This window comes from Protopterus annectens, chromosome 13.part0 (genome assembly GCF_019279795.1).
Source record: "Protopterus annectens isolate FY-2018-M chromosome 13.part0, PAN1.0, whole genome shotgun sequence".
Classification (NCBI taxonomy): domain Eukaryota; kingdom Metazoa; phylum Chordata; order Ceratodontiformes; family Protopteridae; genus Protopterus; species Protopterus annectens.
Genome location: NC_056747.1, coordinates 575,583,095 through 575,604,526, shown reverse-complemented (window position 1 = coordinate 575,604,526; position 21,432 = coordinate 575,583,095). Strand labels below are relative to the sequence as shown.

Below are 21,432 nucleotides of genomic sequence, written 5' to 3'. Positions count from 1 at the left end.
ACTCGTATAACTGAACGTTCAAAATAGCAAACAATCTCCGAAAATGTCGAAATTCACATTTTTGGAGTCTCATCACACTTCCTGGAAAAACATTACTGTCTGTTGTACAGTAAATAATATGTTTGCAGGGGGGCAAGCCCCCCTGCCACCCCCATGTGGGGAGCTGCCCCCCACTACTTTAATGTACAAACTCCGGGATCGCACTATAGTGAGGGAAAGGGTACATTTCCCGATCCCCACTATAGTGAGATATGTACCACAATGTCGAACCTTACAACAGCGAATGCTGTATTGCATTCGCTATTGTACAGTTCGACATTGTGGTATTCATGTTGACAGTGCGAATCAACATTTTCGCACATATGAACATCGCACAAGTTGTATTTTGTTAACTAATAGTAAACCAGTTATCACTGCCACCAGCCACGTCTTTATCAGCTACTTCAAGGCCCTTAACAAAGGGTGTCCAATCTTACTGTGTAATGTTACTATTAATCCAAATGGTAGTTTGACCAAGAGCAAGGCTATTAGGAGTGGCCCACAGTGTCACCAAATAAATATGCAAGTACTCTCAAAACTTAAATATGTCTCACAAATATCAGCCACAATGAAAGGTTTATATATATTTAATTATAAATAAAAAAAACAAGAAAATATTCTGTATATAACCACAGTTACCATCAGAGTTCAAAATCACAGGAAATATTTAAAACATTGCAGGACAGTCTCAAATAAAGAAAAACATCTAAATTAAGCTCAGCTACATTTCTGACTATTTCTAAAATAATTATACTCTTCCCCAGACTTAATTACAGAGCAAGCAGGCAGATGCGGTGAGTGGATGTTTGTGTCAGGTCAATGACAAAATGCTCAGTCTCTCTCTCTCAGACTTCCCAAATTAATATCACAAATATTACTGCTGGGATATTTACAGAATGACATTTCTTGTCATCTGACTTGAGTTCCCAGACTCAAAAATAACCACTGATGCAGCTGGTGGCATTTATGATCTACCTGTGAAAATACACAGGCCTCAGATCTTCTGGCGAATGGTGGAAGTAGTAAAATGTACATTCCGCCACATTTAAAGACAATACAAAAAAACTTCTCTAGTACAGACATTATATCTCCTGTTGACAAACTGAAAAACATCCCCCCCTTTATTACGTGGTCAAAGTAATTTAAATTTTCAGCTATTTTTGTGTTTTAGTTTCCATTGTTAAACTATATACATCTAAACAGTCACAGTAGTGCAGGTACACTTCTATTCCAACAGGGCATGCTGTGATTGCATTTTACAAAATCTCTCTAGCACACGTCTGTACAAACCATCTTATATGACATACAGTTGTAATACATTTGTAACCCAAGCATATGAATCATGTTGATATTCACAAATGGCAATTATTTACAAAATTCTAGCTAGCTGGGCTGGCAGTATCTCCTTTTGTGACACAATAAATACCACCTCAGGTCTCCCTTGAAAAAAGGCTTACTGTAACTAAACAGATCAATAAAAATTAAGCACACAAACAGTTGTATTTTGTTTTATGTGAAGTTCCTATACACCACTAATGCAAGTTAGGCTAACTTGTACTTCCAACAGAACAGTTTCTGCCAGCTTTGTCAGAGTAGAAGGACAAAGCCTCGACTGTGACCCAAGTTAGAAAAAAGGTTTGGGCATATGAGAGCGCTGGCAGGGACAGAGGAATGAGTAGGCTTTGTCCATTCACCTCTCATGGGGGGGGGGGGGATTGTGCAGCCAGGGTCACGCACATCAGCACAATTTTTCTTTTGGAGAATGGAGGAACCTGCCTGTGGTGCTTACTGGTAAACGAGTCTGGACCATCTTGGTGGATTATGTCCCTAGCAGAAGGGAGACAAACCAGCACAGACACAATGTATATCCTACTTAGAGGCTGCACCCCAAGCATGTGTGGGGAGGCAAGGACTAAAGCAGAAAATCCTAGGATGACTGCCTTGATAATGGGTCCCATGACTGGCTCTACCCACAGGGGATACAGGAGCTCAGTTGATAGCAAAGTGCCTGATTGTACGGAGTGGGCAGAAAAAGAATAAAAAAAAATTCTATGCACTTTAAATTGATGTATTTAGCTCTTTACATCACTTTTAAAGAAAGGGTGATAGTATAGTAGGTTAACTATTCATTCAATAAAAATGCAACAAATAAACATACTACAATACTCATAGCAAATTTATTAGACGTATTATAGACTCCCTCCAACATGCACTACCATAAGTTCTTTGGAATCTCACTGAAGTTCAAACAGAGCTACCAAAAGCAGCATTACAATGGATATCTGCTAAAAATGTTAACTTTACAACACTATTTAAATTCAGTGTCATGCTAAAAATGTGCAAATGGAAAAACAAAAACACATCTTATGAATCTAAAGCAAGACCACCCCATTTAATATTGTTTATAAATATACATGGAAAATACAAGTGCCATGCAAAGTTAAAACAAACGTATTTACAGCACTAGTTGTGGTTCAAAACTAGTTTTTCATTTTCTCCTTACATGCAGCAAGTAAGCACTGCTGTACCTCATATGGTTTGTTATTTAATAACAAAGAATTGCACATTTTAGACACAGCTGAACAGTTAATATTTAACACAGCTATGTAAAATTCTGAAAGTGACCGTGAGTATAACTGTACCACAGGATGTTGTCTGGATGATGTTTTGCTTACAAGTTATACTAGTGATGGCGAACCTATGACACGCGTGTCAATGGTGACATGCCACAATGTTAAAGGTGAAGCACCAGCATTCATCATCAGTTACCAAAGAAAACGAATGAACAAAAATACAATAAACATGTGATCCTGCACTTATCCATTAAAACTCAGCAACAAAAAAGTCATTCATTGATATTAATCAAATCAAATGGAGTGCATTCCAGATTTTTTTCAATTCAACTCAATTACTTTTAAAAGTAGTATAATACATAGCAGCACACATGACTGGACTGTATTTTTTTTAAATAAATGACTATGTAAAGAACTCTTTCTCTTGTGTTCGGGGGAGGGGGGGTGACATGCCAGAAGAGTCAAGACAGGCATTTTCCAATTTTTTGACATGCCGAGCCCAAAAGGTTTGCCATCACCAAGTTATGCCTAACCTGCTAAAAACAAATACCAGCTCAACAGACTTTCAATCTCAGCCAAGCCATATGCATTTGAAAAAAAAAAAGTACTTAAGTGCCTAATTTGAAATTCCAGACAATGTGTTTCTGTACAGCATACAGCTAAGGTACCAATCCTTCAACAGGTTATTCTTCTTAAAGTTAAAACTAGCAGTCAATTCCCTGAATGCAGATGTTCAAGTGCCAAAAATGTCCAATTTTCAGCACAGTATGATAGTCTATTTTGTAAAATAACAGGTCTGTCTACTTTTTTGGTTTTAAATAGATCCGGATATGAATCAGTAACAACAGATTTACAGTACTCGGGTAGCAGTAGAGTGTTATTACTTTCATAAAAATGTTCATAACTTGAGGATTTGACCCCATTACGATTTTATACATTTTCCATTAGCCTGCAAAAACTTGTGGCTGTAATGGAGGTGGCAATTTGTCATTTTCAACATTCTCTGAATCTATAGCAACCAAAGTCTGTTTTTTCTGTTTAATATCCAAGGGATACTTGTCAACTATATCTTGAACCTCCTTTGCTATTCCATCAGTCCAGTCTATAAGATCTTTTTCTAGCTTCTTTGCTTCAGCAATAATCTTTTCCTGTCTCTCATTCATTTGTGAAAGGAGTCTTCGATTTTTATAAATCTGTTTGAGACCAAGACAAATGTCAGGAGACCAATCCTCAGAATCTTGTTTCTTAGGAGATGCCTGTCCAGACATATAGCGTTCAAACTCTTCCTGACTTAGGTTCAGTGACTGACCATCCAATTTTTCAATGAAAGCAACAGCACAACACTGCAAATAAAAAAAAAGTGTATCAGCATATTTAAAAATGAAAATTTGTTACATTTCCAGTCTATGCAAGCTAAAAACAATGCTATTAAAATAACCTTCTATAATAAAATACCATTGATGGGATACTGATTACCAGGTCATAGCAAAAGGACTCATTAAGCCAGCAGACATTACAGTCATATGGAAGCCAACACAGTTGTTTGTCAGGGAGCAGTCATCTTGATAGTAATCTCACGTCATACACGGTACAAAGGCACAGATCTTTTTTAATTTCCACTAGAGAAAGAAAGTGCATCTTTAGGGAAAGCAGAAGTCCAAAAAAATGGTGGTGGCTGGGGGGTGGGGGTGGGGGCAGCAAATGTGAAAGATACTCTGGATAACTAAGGGGATGACAAAAAAAAGAAAAACAGATTAAAAAAATGTAGGCGAGAGAAAATGGTGATGTACTACCAATCTAAAGAAAAGTCACCAGGAACAGATGGTATTCCTGTGGAAATTTGAAAGCTAGAAGGGAAGAATTTAAAAGATCTGGAAGGATTTGTTTAGCAGTATTTTAAAAAGAGAAGTACCAACATCCTGGAAGAACGCTGAGGTGGACCCAGCAAAATAAGCCCATTTCGATTCTAGACCATAATTATAAAGTGTTTAGGTCTCAAATGGCTAAATGAATGGCAAAGGTGATGCGAACATTGGTTTTGTGAAGGGGAGGCAAACATTTGACAACAGTAGAACAATAATGATCCAGAGAGAAGCATAATGCAAGGAAAGAACACTGTTGTTGGTGGATCCTGATGCAGAGAAAGCATTCAAGAGAGTAAGCTGGGATTCTACGAGTAGGGGAATGGAAGCATTTGCGTTACCTGATAAAATAAGGTTGATTAGGAGAATGCATGAAGGATTGCAGGCAAAAATTTAAGTGGTGGGTTTCTCTCAAGTTCTGATTGAGCAGAGGAACCAGGCAGGGGTGCCCTCTTTCCTTTTTGTTATTTGCACTATATTTAGAACCACTGGCAAAGAAAATAAGGGACTCAAATTCCAGAATATAGTCGGTATGGTAATCAAGAAAAGTTGGTTTTATTTGAAGATGATATTGTTTTCCCTCTGATAAAAACAGAAAAGGACATCTCAGCATCTCAGCACTGTGAAACATTCTGAGACAGTTTCAAGTCTTTTCAGGATACAAAATTAATGAAGATAAAACAAAGGCAATAGCTGTAAAGCTATCTACCCACACACAAATTGGTTCAGTAATGCCCATATTTATGGGAATAAGATAAAATGAAGTACTTGGGAGAATGGTACAGAAAGGATTCTGTTATGACAACTAATCATACGTGGGAATAGACTAAACAAATGATACTAAAACTCAGAAATTGGAAGCTCTGTTAAGAATATGGATGAGATACAAGTAGTGAAAATGTTTAGTCCCTTTAGTTTTATACGCATGTCAGGAATACTCATCAACCACAGGAAAAGTTGTTGATAGCAATTGGGAAGAGGGCAAGAGTCAAGTGGTAAAAGCTGATCTTTCCAATTGAACAAGGTAATTTGGGATTACCTGATCTGAAGGGGTATTTCAGAGCTAGAGAGTTTAGGCTATTATGCATAGCACAAGTAGAAAGCTATAACTCAAAAGTGGAAAGGGATGAAATGGGGTGGGGGAGCTCAAGAAATAGAGAGACTGGGGTTTTGGATGCAGATCCTTAAAGAAAATAATAACCATACAGAATATTATATTCAAAAAGCAGCAGAAAGTATTCTAAGAACTAAGCAAACATCAGAATGGAGAAAGGAGATTCGGACAATAGTAATGACTGCTACTGCTGTTCACAGAATAGTCAAGATGGGAGTGGAATTTACTGGAAAAATAGCAAAGAAACCGAAGGATTGGGAGCAAATAATTAGAGGGAGAAAGGCTGTACAATGGGAAGAGGCCAAGAATTCATTTGGACTGCAGGCTAGAGATTGCCTTTCCTATCAAGGATTGATATTAGACTATAGGCAAGAGAAAGGATAAGGGGATTCTAAGTGAAAAAAAAAACAGCTCTGGTAGAGTTTTTAATACAATATAGAACAGAAGCTGCTGTTAAAAAGGGACAATTAGTAGGGCATATAAAATACTGCATTACAACTAAAGGAATCAACCAGAGGAGATTAGATAAGATTGGGAAGAGAGGCTGGATAACAGTTCTCAAAAACCAATGGGAGGACATTATGTATATTTACCAAATATGCAACAAAGTCTCGAAAAATTAGGATTTTTGCTTGGAAGGGTTCCATAAGTATTTTTGCATCTCAAGCAGACTAAAGAATTTTTCATCAGGTAGACTGCACATGTTGGAGGCATGACTGGGAACAAAGAGGCAACTGGGAACATATTTTTGGAAGTGCAATGTGTCAGCAGACTTAAAAAATTTTGTACAAAATACAATTAAAAAATATTGGGTGAGCAAATGGGTGTAACTAAGGAGATGATTTTTTTAAGCTGGGATACAGGATCTTAGTTGCCAAGACACAGTAAGGCCTTGTTAATTTTAATTCTAGTGGTTGCCAAAATAACAGACGCTAGGAAACAGAAATCAACGTCTAAACCAACTCTACTGGATGTACTGAATACTGTAAGAGAGAGAAAAGAAACAAAGTGCAGTGTGATTTTTAGAAAAGGGTAGGAGAAAAAAAGGAAATTATGGGAACAACACATGCAAAATAATATTTTGGAGGAGGAGTGAGGTTTAAGAGAAGGCAGAAATTCATCAATTTATGTAATGTTGGATTGATTACAACTGTATAAAAGTATGTACGTGATTTCTAACATTTTCAACTGAACATGTTAATAGTTTGCTTTCTTTCGCATAAACATACGTTTGCCTTTGTCTCAAGTGAGAATTCAATAAAGGTAAATAAGTCAATGGGCTTAAAGAAGACAGCACTTGGACCTGAAACTTTTAGTTATGTACTCACCATAACTTTAGATGTTTGGGATCCATCTCGCCTACATTCTGTACTGATGGGTTCGGAGCCGATCCCTCGGCTCCGACTCGGCACGCTTATACTATAGAGCGAGGCCTCTTATTGGCTGAGCTATCTTTATCCCAGGATGCACCACCACTAATCCCCCAGATCTTGTTTGTCCGCATTCATGCACACATGCACAACTGTTTATATAACATTGTTAGATGTTTCAAGATGAAACAGGATTCGGATCTTCTGATATCCTCTGATCTCCAAGGAAGGGGGAAGGAGGGTGGGTTATTAGGAATGTAGGCGAGATGGATCCCAAACATCTAAAGTTATGGTGAGTACATAACTAAAAGATGTTATGTGATCCTATCTCGCCTACATTCTGTACTGATGGGACAGCGTCCCTAGCACCTAAATCCCGGGTGGCTCATTGGAAAACATTCCTGAGCACTGTGAAACCAAATGAAGCTCGTCCTCTAGATGCCACATCCAATTTGTAGTGGGAAATAAAAGTGTGCGGGGAAGACCATGTAGCCGCAGCACAAATGTCACTAATGGCAAGCTTAGAATGAAATGCTATCGAAGTAGCCATAGCCCTTGTAGAATGAGCTTTGACAGAGGTGGTAAGCTCTTTATTAGAATAAAAATAAGCTTGAGTAATACAGTCCCTGATCCATTTGGCAATAGTGACCTTTGTGACAGCTTTGCCCAATTTATTGTCTGCAAAGGATACAAACAACTGATCTGTTTTCCTTGTTTGTTTGGTCCTGTCTAAATAAAAACGTAACTGCCTGTGGACATCTAGTGTGTGGAATATGAATTCCGCTTTGTTAGAGTATTTTGGAAAAAAAACTGGAAGTTCTAACGATTGTTGTAAGCAGAAACTAGAACAAACTTTAGGGACAAAGGAAGGATTTGGCCTGAGGGATACTCTGTCTTTGTGAAAAACCAAGTACGGGGGTTTTACTGACAAAGCTTGAAGCTCTGAAACTCTTCTGGCAGAAGTAATTGCCACCAGAAAAGCTGTCTTCCATGATAGAAACTTTAGATCACATGTAGCCGCGGTTCAAAGGGAAGGAAGTCAAGGCGTAACACTATATCGAGATCCCATGGAGGTGCAGGATGAGAAATCGGAGGTCTTAATAGAGCAGCACCTTTCAAGAAGGTCTTACACAATCTGTTGCTCATTAAAGGTGGGTCTGTGGATTCGTGAAAATTGGAAATCGCTGCCAATTGTACCTTGATGGTAGAAACTGAAGAGCCTTGATTGAAGAGAGAAGTTAAAAATTTTAGTACTTCTGCCACGGGAATAGAAATGGGGTCCAGGCCCCAGAGTTGAGCCCAAATAGCAAATCTTTTCCATTTGCTAGAATACAATTTCTTTGTAGCAGACTTATGGGCCGAAGATAATGTGTGTACAACATCTGGATCCAATGTATGACTCCTGACTATAGTCGGAAGAGGAGGAGCCAAGCCGTCAATTTTAAGGTGTGTAGGGACTGGTGGAATAGTCCCGACTGATGAACCAGTAGGTCTGGGATCTGATCCAGGAACCATGGACCTTCCAGAGCATATTTCCGAAGATAGGGAAACCATACTTGACGAGGCCAGTAAGGCGCAATTAAGATCATTTTGCTCCCCAAGAGAGATGCCTTTTGAATCACCCTGGGAAGGAGAGGAACTGGAGGGAAGGCATAAAGCAAGCCGGTGGGCCAAGGACGGACTAGTGCGTCCATGGGGCTCTTCCCTGGAGCCGGGGTTAGGGAGAAGAATTCTTTGCACTTCGCATTCATAGGAGTCGCAAAGAGGTCGCAACACGGAACTCCCCATTTGCTGAAAATCTGACTTGCAACTGTCATATTCAGAGACCAATCGTGAGGAGAGAGGATGGTTCTGCTCAATCTGTCGGCTATCACATTGGACTTGCCCGGTATGTGAGTAGCCACTAGGGAGCGTTTGGTCGAAACTGCCCATTCCCAAACTCTCATGGCTTCTCTGCAAAGAGGATAGGATCTGGTCCCTCCCTGTTTGTTCAGGTACCAGACAACTGACATGTTGTCTGAGTGAACAGCAATTACGCCCTGAGGGAGATAATCGTGAAGGGCTTGAAGGGACAGAAGTACTGCTCTCATTTCTAAGATGTTGATATGGAGAAGAGTCTCTTCCGGGTGCCATTTGCCTTGGACTGACCTGCCCAGGGAATGCCCCCCCCCCCATCTGGGAGGCGTCCGTGGTCAAAGTGGCCGCCGGAGGAGGTAGAACAAAGGGTCGTCCCTGATCCAAAATGGAGGGCACTAGCCACCAGCGAAGGTCCCGTTTGCAAGATTCCGTGATCCATATGAGGTGACTGAGAGGGAGTTCCTGAAAGGACCACTGAGCTGAAAGAAGCCACTGGAGAATTCTCATGTGCAACCTTGCCAAGGGGACTAGAAGAACCGTGGCGGACATGGATCCCAATAGCTGCAGGACCATCCTGGCTGGAGCTTTGGACCTGGGAAGTAAGGCTCGAACTTGAGTCTGTATGGTTTGTATTCTGTCTGTAGGTAGATAGACCCGCATTCGGTTTGAGTCTCTCTCTACCCCTATGAATCTTATTCGTTGAGATGGCAGCAACACAGACTTTGGCCAATTGAAGGTGATTCCAAGGGAACTGCCCAGTGATATAGTGGCTTGAAGGCTCTGCAGTAGTAGATGCCTGGAGGTGGCAGTTAGGAGCCAGTCGTCTAGATACGGAAACACCTGGAATCCTAGACTTCTCAGGTGAGCAGTCACGACTGCCAAACACTTGGTGAACACCCTGGGGGCTCTGGTGAGACCAAAGAGCAGCGCACGGAACTGAAAATGACTGCCTCCTAGGCTGAAGCGCAGATGTCTCCTGGACGCCTGATGTACCATGATATGGTAATAAGCGTCCTTGAGATCTATGGAGCACATCCAAACACCCTTCTCCAGCAATGGGAGAATGGTTTGTAGGGTGACCATTCGGAACTTGGACTTTCTGACTGAACGGTTTAGGATGCTGAGGTCCAAAATGGGCCTCAAGTCCCCGGTCTTTTTTGGCACCAAAAAGAATCTTGAGTAAGTCCCTAATCCGATCTGGTCTGCGGGGACTGGTTGGATGACTTTTTGCAGCAGCTTTAAAACTTCTGAGGCTGCAGTATCCCGCTGACTGGGTGGCGGGTCCGGGATTTTTTTGGACTGAGGGGTGGGGGATGAGAGAATGGGATGGAGTAACCTCCAGCGATAATTCGAAGCACCCATCGGTCCTGAGTGATAACTTCCCAGGCTTTTAGGTGCTTCGAGAAACGACCCCCGACTGGCTCCGGAGCTGCACAGCCGGGCAATCCCTCAGGGACTGTGAAAGGTTGAAGAGCCACGAAAGGACTTGCGGTCTCCAGTGTTGCGAGGGCCTCTGCCGCCTCTGGGACGGTGCCTTCCGGAAGAATTTCCCCCTCCCCTGCCTCTGGAAGGGGAATCCTCCTGCTGAGAGGGGTAAGGCTTCAGAGATCTACGGAACCACATTTTCCCTCCTCTTTTAGCCTTGGGATAAGGCCGAAAGGGAGTGGAAAATCGTGCCCCTACGGCAGTCAGAGTCTTACCCTCCTGTTCACAGCGGGTTAGTGTCTCCTTTACCTTGGGTCCAAACAGGGAGGACCCATCAAAGGGGGCGTCGGCAAAGGAAGACTTAAAGGCCTCCGCGAAATGACACAGGCGGAGCCAGGCTTGTCTCCGTAGAGCAATGCCTGTACCGCCGCTCTACTCGCCTTCGCCGCATAAGAAATGAGCCTCATGGACGCGTTTGAGATGGACGACATTGTAGCCAGCTGAGAGCCAACCGTCTGGGCCAGCTCCTCAGGCAGGTTACCCAAGAGGGTATCGGATAGTTCTTTAATCAGATCCCTCTGAAATCTGGTAAAGTGCGTAAGGTAGTTCAAGGACCTCAATGTAAAGGCCGCTGAACTCAGGGTGCGCTTCCCGTACCGATCCATGCTCCTAGACTCCTTATTAGGAGGATGGACAGACGTCGAAGCCTCTGCTACATCTTGCTGGGTAGCAGATGCCACCACCAAAGCATCTACAGCCACACCTTTAGTCAGAAACTCTTTTTCAGGGGGTGCCGAGAGGAACTTATTCGGACGAGCAGGCACTGGTTCCACAGAGTCTGGGTGTTCCCACACCCTTCGACAGATCAAATCCAAGAGCTCATCGAAGGGCGGAGACACCCAGGAGGCGGAGGGCTGAGCCCCGAAGGCCTTCAGGAACACAGACTCATCAGCAGAGGGAGGTTTGGACTGCCAGCCGCCTCGTTGTTTTAGGGCTTCCAGGATGTCTGCAAAGGAGACATCCTCCGAGGACGACTTAGGGGACCCCTCTGCATCATCGAGATCAGTGTCTGATGTAAGAGACTCATCAGGGGAGTCAACGTGCTTCCTCTTGCACGATCTCTTCCTGGGGGGTTCTTCCGAAGAGGCTTCAGAAGGACCTCCAGGAGGGGGAGAAACCCCAGTGGGGGTAACCTGAGGCCCCGGGGCTCCGCTGTCTAAGGACAGGGGGACTGCCAAAGACCCAGTCTCGGTATGCAGGGAAGGAGCTGGGGAAACCGTGGAGGTAGCCAAGGATGATTTGGCTAAAGCACTCCTCATAGCCCTGAAGGCGGGACCACCAGAATCCTGGGAGGGTCCCACCTCCGTGGCCACGACAGTGGACGGCACTCCCGCCGCACCAAGAGGGAGACTTGGGACTGAAAGCATCAATCCCGAAGCCTCCCCCCAGGGCCGAAGGAAGAAGTCCGTGTACTGAACTCCGACCCAAGAGCCGGAGTTGGAGCAAGGGTCGGGCCCGACCCTAAAACCTCCACGGGTTCCACCAGCACCGGCTCCAACACTGCCGAAGCTGTTGGAGGAGGAACCATAGTAGGGAAGTGGACCATCGGCTCCGAAGCCGAATGGGCTGGAGCCGAAACTAGCTTTTGGAACACCGGAGACTGGAAGAGTCTAAGGAGCACCCTGTCGATGTCTGAATCAGACATCTCGGATGATCTAGAGGATACCGATCGGGCCCGAACCGATTTCTCCATCGGCTCCGAAGGACTCTGGGACCGGCTCCGAATGGACTCTACCACTATCGGCTCCGAGGGAGATCTCAAGGCAATTTCCTTCGGTGCCGATAAGGACTTCGGCTCCGAGGGGGAAGAGTCTGAGCCGGTAACCCTTATCGGCTCCAATATCAGTGGAGCTGATAAAGGTGACCCGCCTCTCGATGCCCCAGTCCTCGGCTCCGAAACCATAGGGGTCGAGGCTGGAGGCATCGAGGCAGACCGTTCGGCCCTCGGCTCCGAAGTCCGTGGAGCCGATGGAGAAGTCTGCTTAGATTTTTTAGCAGTCGGTTCCGACTGACTGGTCGGAGCCGACGCTTTCTTCTTTTTTGAAGGAGAAGGAGAGGAAGCTAAAGCCTCCTCGAAGGATGGCTTAATTAACCCCTTCAGGATTAATTTGTTTTTCCTCTCCTGGAGGACTCTTAATGAAAAGGCGTGACATGCTACACGATTCTTGTAGGTGCTTGGCGCCTAAACAATAGACGCACGAGGAGTGGTCGTCCGTTATGGACATCTTAAAACCACACCTCGTGCATTTTTTAAACCCGGAGAGTTTGTGTTCTTTTGACATGGCCAAAATAGCCAAAACACAGTTGTCTGCAGCCAAAAAGAAAAGTTTGTCACAGTAAATATAAATATCTCTTTTTTTTTTTTTTTTTTTTAAATACAGTACAACGAAATTTTATACAGAAGATAGAGAGAGTCAAGACCCTCTAACTTAAACGGGCACTTGACCCACAAACAAAAAACCAAGATAGTAGAAGCAACAGGGGAAGGCCCCTCTAACTAAAACGGGAAACCTTCCCTGACAGGAAAAAAACACGAATTTCTCTACAAAACTAACCAATACACACTCGTATGACAACAATAGCTGTTAAAACAGCTTTTGGATTTAAAGCAAGCAAATTTCTGACAGGAAAAAGCCTAAATAAATAGTACTTAGCCCAGCCAAGTTGAGACCACGTCTAAGCTTTGTAAGCGGCAAACGAGATCTGGGGGATTAGTGGTGGTGCATCCTGGGATAAAGATAGCTCAGCCAATAAGAGGCCTCGCTCTATAGCATAAGCGTGCCGAGTCGGAGCCAAGGGATCGGCTCCGAACCCATCAGTACAGAATGTAGGCGAGATAGGATCACATAACATCTGATTATTCTGTATTATCACAAGGCTTGGGTTAGCAAACGGTGATACAGTTGTGACAAGTTTCTCAGAACATTTAGTAATATGGATGTAGGTGGAGAAAAGCTGCATATTAACATACGAAAGGGAATAAAAATAATACATAGAAAAGTATGGGTGAAATTGGAGAATGTGCAGTTATGAAAGTGTTGTATAACCATGAAGGGCTTCTGTGATGATGTGAGGTATTGCCAGCTATGCCAGGAGCAGTACAGCAGATGTGTAACATATGCCAGCACAACTGGAATCTAGCAAATAATTATATGTTATTTGCATATCAAACTGATTTGTACACATGCTTGTGTTGAAAATGTATTTGTAAAGTCACTTGTGTTAAAAATGTATCAACAGTGTGTCTTGCTGGCTAGAAAAAGAAGTGTACATGCATTATTGTAACTGTTTAAATGTATGTTTTAAAAGAGGATACTGGAAGAGAAGAGATTAATCTCAAACTTTGAAAAATAGTAAGAAATTAAATTACTGGGCCTAGGGACAAAGATGTTATCACACAGTTTTAGAATGAAGCCAGAGATGCAATGTCTGTAAGACGTATAGTTTACTGGCTCCTACAGGAAGAGTGGAAGGGTTTTATGATTTCCATGAGCTGCATCAGATCTTAGCAAGGCTCTCTGTGTGTATTTCAACACAGGTGCTAAATCCTGGCAGTTTCTAGCAATGGAGAGGTTGCATGGGAACCAGAAGTCAGACGACCAGATGTATGTGATGTCATTCTGGAATCCATCACTAAAATAATGTTTAATACTAGTTGAAACTGAAGTCACTGCACTCCGTTTTGGAAACCTGACATAGAAGGATCACTCACTCACTTAATCTTGCCTTACTGTAGCAAGAAACTTAACTAGGGGAAAGCAACTCTTGAGATCAGTCAGAAACTATAGTAAGATTAGTTAAGTACGTTTTTTCTGTGTCTGTGTGAAACTATTCATCTATGTTATTTTAATATTTCCTGTGATTGAAATGCTGGGGTTTATTGTAAATAGATATTTAGTATTTTCATGTTCTTTTACTATTAAATATATTTAATGTTTTCATTGTGCCTGGTCCTTTACAGAATATTTTGACCTTTGAGAGTACTCATCTGTTGGTTGATTCTGTGGCCACTCCTGAAAGCCTGACTGCATTGGTCAAACTACCATTTGTATTCATATTAATTTCACTCTGTATAATTGGGTACCCTTGTAAGGGCATGAAGCACTAGTTTCACAGAGAAAGTGGTGGAGGACTTGGCTTGTACACTCAAGTTGAGGACTTAACTCTAAAGCTGTGCCAATGGGGAGCCTTACTGGGGACCTGAGGGGGTGGGGGGACCCAGACCTCAGGCTGTGTGCATTCCCTGTGTGCTCTTAAGGGAAGTTGTGCTTGATGCAGGGAGCTGCAATCTGGAAATACTGCATGTATCCATTTATGTTTTAAGTGAACATCCATCTCCAGTGTCAGTAGTGAGGATTGAGGCTCCTTAATTACTGGCCCAGAGTGGGGATGCAAGATATTAGTGAGCAGTGGTGGGATATTAATTGAACTTTTGTAGCCTGTAGGCAGTCACTGAAGGTGTTACCTCTCAGCAGCAACAAGGTAAACATTCAGAGTTCAATTTTACAACAGTTTTATTTTTTTCTGTTAGTTTAGTCAGGGAAAGCAGGCAAAAATGTCAGCAGAGGATTATGGTAAGCCTACAAAGAACCAGTTGGCCAAAGTATGTGAAGCCAAAGGACTGGTACATGCCAACCTGACTACAGAAGAAATGAGTTCAGCCTTAGTCACAGCTCAGACCAGCAACCAGGAGGATATCCAGTCAGGTGATGAGAATTTGTAGCCCTCAGAAACAGGATAGTGCACCTTTTCCTCACAGGACTTAGACAACTTGACCTGGAGGCCAAACGTTGTGAATTAGAATCAGAAGAGAGACTGCGGCGTTTGGAGGCTGAAGAAAATGAGAAGAGTGTGAACATGAGAGGGAGATGCTGACTCTGCGAGGGTCATGGAAGTAATGTGGAAGGGAATAACCGAACCCCAAAAGCAATAAAGGTCAGTAAATTTCTTCCACAATTTACAGTTGGTGATAATTTTGATAGTTTTATTCATACATTTGAAAGGGTATGTAAACAGTATAATGTTGGCCAAGGGCTCTGGATACAGTTCCAGACCACCTTACTCCATGGTAAAGTTATAACTTTTGTTTCTAACTTGTCTGATATTGATTGTTTAAACTACGATAAAGTAAAGAATTGTTTACTTGAGTGTTTTAAGTTAACACATGAAGCTTACAGAAAAACGTTTTGTGAGCACAGAAGCAAGGCACATGAAAGTGTGTGAGATTATATTGCTGACTTAAGCACTTATTTTCATAGGTGGATGAGTGGGTGACAGGTCACCACTTCTGAAGGGCTGGCAGACTTTTTGGTGATGGAACAAGCCCTTAGCACTTTGCCTGAGGACATGAGAATCTGGTTGGCAGATAGAGAATGCAACTCTGCAAATGAGCTGGGGAATAAGGGAGATCTCTACTTAGCAAGGAGAGCATCACTGCACAGGAAGGGGATACCCAGTGCTTCACACAGATATAAGGGAACCCATGGTGGGCAGCCTAAACCATCCCAACAGAGTCCATCAGTAACAGGGGAAGCCACTAGTTCAGGTACACTGCCAGGATCAAGGGTTAAATCTTTTATATCATATAGATGTCCACGAAGGCAAGGTGGGGGAACAAGCAAGTGATAACAGTATGCCAGTGGAGAGTTGTCTGGAGACAATGGGTGCACCTAAGTATCACCAAAGTTTAAATCCGATCTTGGTGGATGGAACAGGCCACTGCTAAGAGAGAGACCATCTCTGATATAACTATTGTGAAGCCTGCAGTGGTTAGAGAGAAACAGAACTTGCTTGGGCAATCCACTCCAGTCAGAATTTCAGGAGGGGACCCCATTACAAATGCCTTTGGCCAGGGTTCATCTGCACTGGGAGGGTGGAAAAGGAAGAAAGCAAGTAGGTGTGCTTGAGGATATCCCTGCAGATGTCTTGATAGGGAATGATTTTGATAATGCAGTACCTTGTGTGCATGCAGTTATACACAGTCAAGCTTGGAGACATGGATGTTGGTCTGGTAACCTCGGGGAGACCCCACACCCGAAGCAATGGCTGATGAGGTGGCTATTTCAGGGCTGGTACTACACTGTAGCAGTGAGCCTAAAGGTGAACCACAGCTGCTGGTAGGTACTGATGTTCCCCTGGACACAGTGACTGCAAAGCAGAGGTGAATGGTAGTACCCAGGCTGACAGTGAGGCACCGCTGTCAGCGGATACCAGACTTCCTGTGGGAGGGGAACTGGGAAGAGTTGCAAAAATGGAGCTGAGACCGACAACTCTCAGACCCTACACTAAGAGACTGGAGGGAGGTAGCTAGGAATCTGCCCGATTCTCAAGGAAAACAAGAGTCTGTATACTGGAACAAAGGGTTACTGTATAGACAGTGGACTCCCAAGGACAGCTAGAGGGTGAGGTAATACAGGAGTCGGTAGTGCCTAGTGCCTACTGTCTGGCACTTCTAACCATAGCCCATGGCATTCCTTTTGCAGGTCAAATGGGCATAAAGCATACCACGAGACATATTATGCAGAACTTTTACTAGCCTAGGATTACAAGGAATGTAACAGGGTACTGTAGGACCTGCGAGCAGTGCCAAAAAGTAGGCAAAGCAGGAGACAACGTCAAATCCCCTTTGATGCCTTTGCCTGCGATTCAGGAGACATTTCAGAGGGTAGCTATGGATATTTTGGGGTATCTGAGTAACCCAGGTTCCACAGGAAAGAAATATATGCTGGTGGTAGTAGATTATGCTATTAGATACTCTGAGGCAGTGGCTCTGTCCTCCATTGAGGCGGAGAAGGTGACAAATGCTTTGTTAGAGATTTTCAGCGGGGTATGTTTCCAGAGAGAAATACTGACTGACAGAGAAGCCAATTTCACGTCATGCCTGCTGGCTTGTCTGTGAAAACGTTGTATGGTGAAGCACCTAAAAACACCCCCCTACTATCTCCAGACTAAAGGAGTTGTGGAGAGGTTAAACTCTACACTAAAGACCATGCTACAGGCCTTTGCAGACAAGTTTAAGAGACAGTGGGACACATATTTGCCCCATATGCTGTTTGTATACAGACAGGTACCCCCGGAATCCACAGGTTTTTCACCCTTTGAGTTGCTGTATGGGCATAGGATGAGGAGGCTTTTAGATTTGATATGTGATGAGTGGGAGGGCGAGTGTGAATCCCACAAGGAGTCTGCTGTGGCATATGTCCTGAACCTCAGGACAAGGCTTACGGAGCGCATGGGCTTGGCCCAGGAGAACCTGGCAGGAGCCTAACAGCAGAAAAAGGTCTGGTATGACAGGAATGCTCAAGCCTCAAGAGTATGCTGTGGGACAATAGGTGATGGTTCTCATTCCTGTCAGACACAATAAGCTGCGGGCAGCTTGGGAGGGATCCTTCATAGTGGTAAGGAAGTTCACTGATGTTAACTACATGGTAGAACTGCTAGGCAGGGCCCAAATTGTACCATGTTAACATGATGCAACCTTGCCATGAGAGAGAGACCCTGGTGTTAAGTATTTGCAGTAGGAGTCAGGAGGAGTCAGAGGGGGATCTATGGCAACAGCTAGCCAGCCAGCAAAATGCCAAGTTACTATGGTGGAGCCTAGATTTGGAGGCATATATATGACACTACATGCCAATGCAGATGTGCTCTCAAGACAGGATATGGGTTAACATATTCCCAGACAAGCCCATTTCTCTCAAGCAACATTTCTCAAAGGTCACTTGAAAACCTAGCTTGAGTCGTCAAAGGGGGGAGAGATGCGACTATGTGAGGTGCTGCCAGCTATGCAAAGAGAAGCAGGGCAGTTGATGTGTAACATATGCCAGCACAGCTAGCTGGAATCTAGCAAAGAATTGTATGTTATTTGAATATCTAACTGATTTGTAGAGATGTTTGTGTTGAAAATGTATCAGCGTGCCTTGCTGGGCAGAAAAAGAAAAGTGCATGCATTATTGTAACTGTTTAAATGTATATGTTTTAACATAGGAGACTGGAAGAGAAGAGGTTAATCTCAAACTATGAAAAATAGTAAATTAAATTACTGGGCCTAGGCCATAAAGATGTTATCTTAGTTTTGAATGAAGCCAGATACATAATGTGTTTAAGAAGTATGGTTTTATTAGCTCCTGTAGGAAGAGTGGAAGTGTTTTATGATTTTAAGACTTCCAGGAGCTGCAGCAGATCTTAGCAAGGCTCTCTGTGTGTGTATTATTGACAGTAAGGTGCTAAATCCTGGCAGTTTCTAGCAATTAGGGGTTGCAAGGGAACAGTAAGTCAGATGACCAGATGTATGTGATGTCATTCTGGAATCCATCACTAAAATGTTTAATACTAGTTGAGACTGAAGTCCAATGTCAGGTTTCCAAAACAGTGCTATGGAAGTTCACTCACCTACTTCATCTTGCCTTGCTGTAGTAAGCAACTTAACTAAGGGATAGTAACGTTTGAGATCAGTCAGGAAAATATAGTAAGATTAGTTAAGTACTGTTTTTCTGTACCTGTGTGAGTCTACTCATCTGTGTTATTTTAATAATTCCTATAGCTGAAACTCTGTTTATTGTAAATAGATCGTATTTTCATGTTCTTTTATTGTTATTAAATATATTTAAAGTTTTCATTGTGGGTGATCCTTTAGAGAATATTTTAACGTTTAAGAGTACTCGTATCTGTCTGGTGACTCAGTGGTCACTCCTGAAACCTTACTGCATTGGTAGAACTGCCATTCGTATTAATATTAAATTTCACTCAGTATGACTGGCTACCATTGTAAGAGCCTTAGTGTACCTGGCTTGGGAGTGTCTGGTGGCAGTAACTACCATATAGTCTGGGCAGAAGGGGACATAGCTAGTAAACCTGTGCCAGCCTTTCCTGGTGTGTGTGTGTGTGTAAAGCAAATCTCAAAGTGTGTGTGTGTGTGTCAGCTACTTGCAGCAGGGACAAGTAGTACTAGTTTCACAGAGTGAGTGATGAAGGACTTGGCTTGGACTCTCAGCTGAGGACTTATGTCTACATCTGTGCCAGTGGGGAGCCTTAGTGAGGACATGGGCAGAGACGAGAGAGAAACCCAGACCCCGGGACTGTGTGTGATCCTTGTGTGCTCTTAAGGGAAATTGCGCTTGATGCAGAGAGCTGCACATGGGAGTACTGGGTGTATCCATTTTTGTTCCAAGTGAACAGCTCTCTCCAATGTCAGTGGTGAGGATCGAGACTCCTTGATTACTGGCTCAGAGTGGGGATGTCACAGCTTCTATTAAAACTGGTCTGAGTACTGGAATAAATTTATCAAATAAAAAAAGTGCTTTTTCGCTAGCAGGATGATGCAAGAAAGGAACAAAAATGTATTGGAGAATGAAATCAAAGAGTATTATGACATAGAAAAAGCCATACAAAAGCATTTGAAAAAAATTAAAACATTACAGTTTATGCAGAAAGATATTTACAAGATAGAAAGGAGGACATTTCTGCAAATTTGGGTAAAATAGTAAAGGAGGATATTAGTATAATGAAAATTGTAAAAAAAGAGGTAAAAGAACACAAGAGTAAATGTGCCAGAATCTACAAGAGCTGTTCTCAGTGTAAGCTGCCCTGATTCCAAATGACCTGCTCTCAATGTAAGGCCTATATCTCTAAACAAGCTTACACCATAGGCCAGATTCCTAAAGACTTGCAGTCAATTTAAGTGGTCATTTACTAAGAACAAGTCTCTTGGAATTGGGACCTAAGAGTAATTTAATATCATACAGAATGAAGAACATAAAATTTCCTGAACAATTTAAGGAAGAATTTTAAAAAGAAATTACTGATAGTGAACTGGATATAGTACTTAAAGTAAATGTTGACTCAGTATAAGGTTCATATGGTACAGGGTGTGGAATGTACAACAAATTGACAGGCAAAGTTTTTTTTTTGTATATACTGAATAAGTGGTTGAAGGACAGTTTTGTTTATGAAGAGCTACACAGTGGGATAATAAAATTGATATGGGAGAACATTAAGAATGAAATTAAAAAAAAAATGGAGAGCTATCATGCACAACACAGATAACCTTTTTTTTTTTTAACAAAACACATCTTTATTAAAATTACCACATATGATATAGGCAATTTTACATTTATATAAATGAAAAACAAACATTGACACCACTTTAGCTGCAAACATTATGCATCACAGACAACACTGAAACAAATCTAATTGCAAATATTATACATCACTTATAATCTAACCAGTCATTGTCAGTTAAGCATTATACACAGCTCATTCAAATCCCGCCTTTTTTAAAACCTCATTCCTTCTCTGCATATACTGTTCCCACAATTCCCATTTTTTTCCTATGTAGTTTGCTCCTTCCTTTTTCTAAACATCCCAATTCCAGTCATTTTATCTCTGTTACTGTATTCACTACTTCTAGTCTTGGTTTAGACTTTGATTTCCATTTTCTAGTAATTACTTTATTCTTGACTGGAGTGCCTTGTGTGTGGAGTCTGCTTGTCCTCCCCACGGTCGAGTGGCCTCCGAAAGACATGCATGAATGGGCATGCCTTCGCTGAAGGTTGGGCTGGCAACTTGGCACCATAAAAATGTACTGCCAATCATTAGTGGACCGGAGTTCCGCTGTGGTGACCCCTAACCGGGAAAAGCCGAAAAGACAAAACTTTTTTCGCAGCCACCAGAGTTAGACTCAGCAAGGCTTTACTATGTCTAGGCAATTCTGATTCCGTACCATAGCTCAAAAAATGATTGCCCCAGTCAATACAATCTGCTCACCCAGCATCTCCGAAAGAGTGGTCTGCAGGGAATCTCTAAAGTCTGCCAACTCACTATACTCCAAAAAAGCATGTTCCCAACTGCCTCTTTCTTCCCCGTCACACCTTTAACCTTTGCTAGCCACCTGAGGAAAAATTATTTGGAGTCTACTCAGCATCTAAAAATACCTATATAAACACTTCCAGGCAATCAGGTGGTTCCCCAGTTGGCCTGAGTTCCAAAGTCATGGTCCAGCATCGGTTGCTGTAGTCTCCTCCCTGACGTCAGTGCGACAGGGGTATACAAGATGCAGCCGATGCAATTTTCTTCAGTTTTTCTTGCCCCAGATGTCAGGTGCCCCCAAAAAGGTAGGCAATTCAAATTGCTAATAA

General features: G+C 42.7%; 1 protein-coding gene across 2 annotated transcripts in view; it reads right to left on the bottom strand.

The window, feature by feature from the left end:
• Positions 1-2,197: 2,197 nt before the first annotated feature.
• The window catches only part of RABGEF1 (RAB guanine nucleotide exchange factor 1), a 587,842-nt gene continuing 568,607 nt past the window's right edge, over positions 2,198-21,432 (bottom strand). For both annotated transcript variants that reach the window (XM_044054238.1, XM_044054237.1), the window contains exon 9: positions 2,198-3,955. In XM_044054238.1, coding sequence (XP_043910173.1) covers positions 3,557-3,955 — 399 coding nt within the window. In that variant the 3' untranslated portion in view covers positions 2,198-3,556. The remainder of the gene's footprint in view (positions 3,956-21,432) is intronic.